The sequence below is a fragment of the Palaemon carinicauda genome, chromosome 37, assembly GCF_036898095.1.
Source record: "Palaemon carinicauda isolate YSFRI2023 chromosome 37, ASM3689809v2, whole genome shotgun sequence".
Taxonomy (NCBI): Eukaryota; Metazoa; Arthropoda; class Malacostraca; order Decapoda; family Palaemonidae; genus Palaemon; species Palaemon carinicauda.
In genome coordinates, this window is record NC_090761.1 from 37260874 (window position 1) to 37265873 (window position 5000).

At 35.8% G+C, this 5000-nt stretch overlaps 1 protein-coding gene across 1 annotated transcript in view; it reads left to right on the forward strand.

Annotated features, from left to right (window-relative positions):
- Nucleotides 1-5000, forward strand: part of LOC137629071 (rhodopsin-like) — an 18687-nt gene that overhangs the window by 2871 nt on the left and 10816 nt on the right. The window contains exons 2-5 of the mRNA XM_068360339.1: nt 512-687; nt 1748-1938; nt 3044-3143; nt 3586-3709. Of these exons, the coding sequence (XP_068216440.1) occupies nt 512-687; nt 1748-1938; nt 3044-3143; nt 3586-3709 (591 nt within the window). The remainder of the gene's footprint in view (nt 1-511; nt 688-1747; nt 1939-3043; nt 3144-3585; nt 3710-5000) is intronic.

The window sequence follows — 5000 nt, forward strand, 5'->3', positions numbered from 1 at the left end:
CAAGGGGTTACTGCACTGTAATTGTTCAGTGGCTACTTTCCTCTTGGTAAGGGTAGAAGAAACTCTTTTGCTTTGTTAAGCACCTCTATTAGGAGAAGGTCACTCCAAAATCAAACCATTGTTCTCTAGTCTTGGGTAGTGCCATAGCCTCTTTACCATGGTCTTCCACTGTCTTGGGTTAGAGTTCTCTTGCTTGACAGTACACTCGGGCACACTATTATATCGTATTTCTCTTCCTCTTGTTTTGTTAAAGTTTTTATAGTTTATATAGGAATTGTTTATTTGAATGTTGTTACTGTTCTTGAAATATTTTATTTTTCCTGGTTTCCTTTCCTCACTGGGCTATTTTCCCTGTTGGAGCCCCTGGGCTTATAGCATCCAGTTTTCCAACTATGGTTGTAGCTTAGCAAGTAATAATAATAATAATAATAATAATAATAATAATAATAATAATAATAATAATCTTGAAACCTTATCTCATTTTCCATGTGGGCTGAATCCTGCCTCAAAGGCGATGGCAAGCTTGGACCTACGGACATTTTGGTGGTGTTCCGGACATGACAAACGTCAGCATCCTGAGCTTCGTCCATCCTGATGTGCACCATAAAGTGCACGAACACTGGCACCAGTTTTCTCCACCCAACCCATTCTGGCACCCAGTCCTTGGCACTCTATACTTCATCATAGGTAAGGAAGGTGACATTTGGCTTTCGTGATGTGGGGATAATAGAATGGGTTCTATTGAAAGGTTTAAAGGCCGCTCGTGAATGCCAGAAGCAAGGGACAGTGACAATGCCCTATCAAGCAGAACAATGCCTTAGAGACTGACCATATATTATGTGATCAGCACCCAAGCCCCCTCTCCACCCAAGCTAGGACCAGGGAAGGTCATGCAGTGGCTGCTGATGACTCAATAGATAGACCTATAAGCTCCCCCAAACGCCCCATCCTTAGCTCGCAATGATGGTAAGGTTGCAGAGACTAATGGCACTAACGAGACTTGAGCAGGACTCGAACCCCCGCCTGGCAAACACCAGGCAGAAGCGTCACCAATCAGACCACAACAACCCTCCTCTTTTGGGGAATGTCATTCACAAGTTTAAGCTATCTTTGTCCATTAGAAGTAACCAAAGTCTAAAGGTTAAGTGCTTCATTTTTTTTTTATTTCCTCGGTTTATGTGTTTAATTGACTTTTTTTCATTAATATATAACTTTTTATCCATTAGAACTAACCAGAGTGTAACTGTTGAGAGCTTTATTTTTTATTTCCTCGGTTTATTTTTTTAAATTGACTTTTTTGTGTCATTAATATATAACTTCTTATCCATTAGAACTAACAAGAATCTAAAGGTTAAGAGCTTTGGTTTTTATTATCTGGATTTATGTTTATGAAATAATTATTTGTGTTAATAACATAAATTTTCTGACCTCTTTATCCTAAGAGAAAGTATTTCTAGAGAAAGCATTATTTGAAATCTTTCCAATTTTTATGTTTTATATTTATATCCTATGTGCTTTTCTGTAGGGACTAGACAGCCAATATAGAAAAAAAATAGTTATTGTTTTTATATTGAATTTCTCTTTGAAAAGCTAATAGAATCTAAAGATTAGTTTTTTTTCTTTTTATTTCAAAAAGTTTAGGTTCTAAACTTTAAAAAAAAAAAAAACTTCTCCGTTTTAACAAAACGCTCCTCTTTTTTTCCTCCTAGATACTTTTAGTTTTAATCACCAGTTCTCTCTTCATCAGGACTCGTGGCCCTTGGTGGTAACGGACTGGTGATGTGGATCTTCGCCATGACTCGCACGCTCCGATCTGGCACCAATTACCTGATGATCAACCTGGCTCTGACTGACCTGCTCATGATGCTGTCGCAGTTTCCCGTCCTCATCGCCAATTGCTTCAACCAGACCTGGACTCTCGGACCCCTGGCTTGCGAGGTAATCTGAAGTCTTTTTCTAAGAACTTCTCTTATAATATGGAAGTTTTATAAACTCAAACATGTTATAAAAGGGAGTTTTGTTAGATTAAAGCTCTAGCAAGCGGAAGTTCTTGCAAGTGAGATTAACTATAAAGGAAATTTTATCATATAAATTAACGCCCTAGTCAGTGTTTTCACGAATGAAAATTCTAATAGATAAATGTTTGTTGATTAATGATAGCTCATAGTATAGGTAAATATAGGTTTTTAAAAAATAATTTTTCCAAAAATAACCCAGACTGAAATTCTTTGGAAAAGATGTGTTCTACAAATGAAAATTTCTTCATACAAAACTCTCCTTAAACACATTTTTTATATAGTATTGGACAAACCACACAGCCAGAAAAGTCAAAGAGGCATATAAGCAAAGATTGGATGCTATCTGAACTTGTCACTACATTTAAATTAGAGTTTTAGTTGTAAAATCATTATGATATTATTTTTGTAAAACCCTTGTCAAATATTTTTTTCAAGGATTATTTAAATGGAAACTACCTCCTAACGCAATCGAGATATTCTCTCAAATAGAATGAGAGCTTTTGATAATTACCTTATTGCTCGTGCTGTTCGTTATACTCGAATACCTAGGTAGAAGAAATTAAAATTTGGACAAATCATCAGCTGAGTTTCATCAAAATACACAATGATAATCGCATGTAATGATGAAGATTACAGGTATTCTCTGAAATTGTTTAGGTATTTGTTTATTCATGCGGCAGCTCCATTTAGAAAATAATACTGTAATAGATAAGAATCTCATAAAGATTGGTAAAGAAATTAATTTTAAGAATATTTGAGAAAGAACACGGAAAAGCATACGTACCAGTGTATGTAAATTTTATTGTGCAAAAGTAAAAGCATGTGGAGAACAGTTCTCCCTAAACGAACTGAAGCAGAATACGTTCAGATAGCAAATTCATACGTCAATCATTCTGTAACCCATTGATTACAAACTTTTATTAACTTCTCATTTTTCCAGTCTGGATGTATCAATTTTCAAGCGCATTAATACTTTTGGAAAACCGACTGTAGAAATAATAAGAATATTCCCCTTTCTTTTAAAGATATATGGCTTCTGCGGGGCACTCTTTGGCACTGTATCGATCATTAACATGGCACTCATCGCTTACGATCGGTACAGGGCCATCGTAACTCCATTTGCTGGTAAGTAAAATAAGAATTGAATATTGTAATCACCCATTTACATCATGAATTTTGTAACTACATGGAACAGTTAAGAGCTTTCTGTAACTTGAGAAAGAAAGGAGAAAGCAGTCACAAAGTAGGCAATAGCAGGAACCTGACCAAGTACGTAGTCTAATAGATAAAGCAAGGTTGTCTGGAACATTTGAAACCTTTTTGATAAAAAACTCTTTTTAATACGTTTAGTATGTTTTCCAGACCATACGTTAATTCTTCTACTTATTATTTGGTTTTATACCAGCCTGTGTGTTTTTCTTGTTTCATACCGTCTATTATTCTGCTCTCCTTATCTCTCTAGAGCTTTTATTATCTTTTGGTTAAAAACCTCATTTAAAGTAAAATGAAATTACCATTATTTTATAACTTCCATTTCATTCCTTCACTACGAAATGACTAAATTCAGGAAGGCGTCTGAGCAAAGGCCGTGCCCTTATGTGGATCTTGGGGGCTTGGGTCTACAGTGCAGTGTGGTGCAGCTTCCCTTTCTTGGGATGGAATCGATACGTCCTTGAAGGATTCATGATAAGGTGAGATCTACTCTCTCTCTCTCTCTCTCTCTCTCTCTCATCGCGCTTAGTCCAGAGGTAACAGATACAAAGTGGAATTGAAGATACACTACTCAATGTGATGATTTATTTACACTCAAAATAACAAATATATCTATTGAACAGAATTCCACCGAATGTAGTGAACAGTAACACGGTAAACGAATTCAATTTCCATAAATCCCATATTATCTAAAATTTTTGAACGTCTTTTGACAAAACGTCTAAATAGGTTTTCTGAAGGTAATTATCTGTTCCGTAGTTTGCAATTTGGTTTTCGTAAAGGCCTTGGAGCATGTGATGTCCTTCTTACAATCTCCAATGCTGTACAGAAATCCCTTGATTGTGGCAGGAAGTTTGTATGATTGGCCTTGATTTTAGTACTGCCTTTGACCGTGTTAATAACGAGGCCTATGTTTTCAAACTCAAACAGTTATGAGTGGAAGGGTCTTTTCTTAGAATCATTATTGAATTTTTAAGTAACAAATCGCAAAGAGTTGTTGTTGATAGGCACCATAGTGAGTATAGGAATTTGATTCTGACCATCCTTTACATTCAGATCTTCCCGGACCCTACATTTCTAATAGCCAGGCCTTCTCCATCATGAGGCTCAATACTAACTACACAGTATTCTAGAAGTTTTATTCCAACTGTGACTAAGTTCTGGAATGATCTTCCTAATCGGGTAATTAAATTGATAGAAATTCAAAAGTTCAAACTTACAGCAAATGTTTTTTTATGATGAACAGGCTGGCATAAGCTTTTTTTAGTGTATATATAAATTATTTGTTTTAACGTTGTTACTGTCTTTAAGATATTTTACTTTTAATTTTTCATAGCCTCTCATATAGTTAATTTATTTCCTTATTTCTTTTTCTCACTGGGCTGTCTTCCCTGTTGGAGCCCCTGGGCTTATAGCATCCTGCTTTTCCAACTAGGGTTGTAGCTTAGCTAGTAATAATAATAATAATAATAATAATAATAATAATAATAATAATAAGTTAGACAAGATCATAAAAACTCTCTAGAGCAGTGCTACTCATATGGCGGCCTGCGTCCGAATCCGCACCTTCTGAGTGTTGTAGTTGGACCCCAGGCCCCAGGAGGAGAAATTCTTATGCACAACAATGTAATATGGCTAAGTAAGGGAATGGTTTTGGAGCAATTATTGGGTAATTAAGCAGGAGTTACAGACTTGCCTCGAGGATCAAAACAGTATGATGGCAATGTGATTTTCTGAATTTTTGAAAGATGACAAGAAAATGGAAAGTGT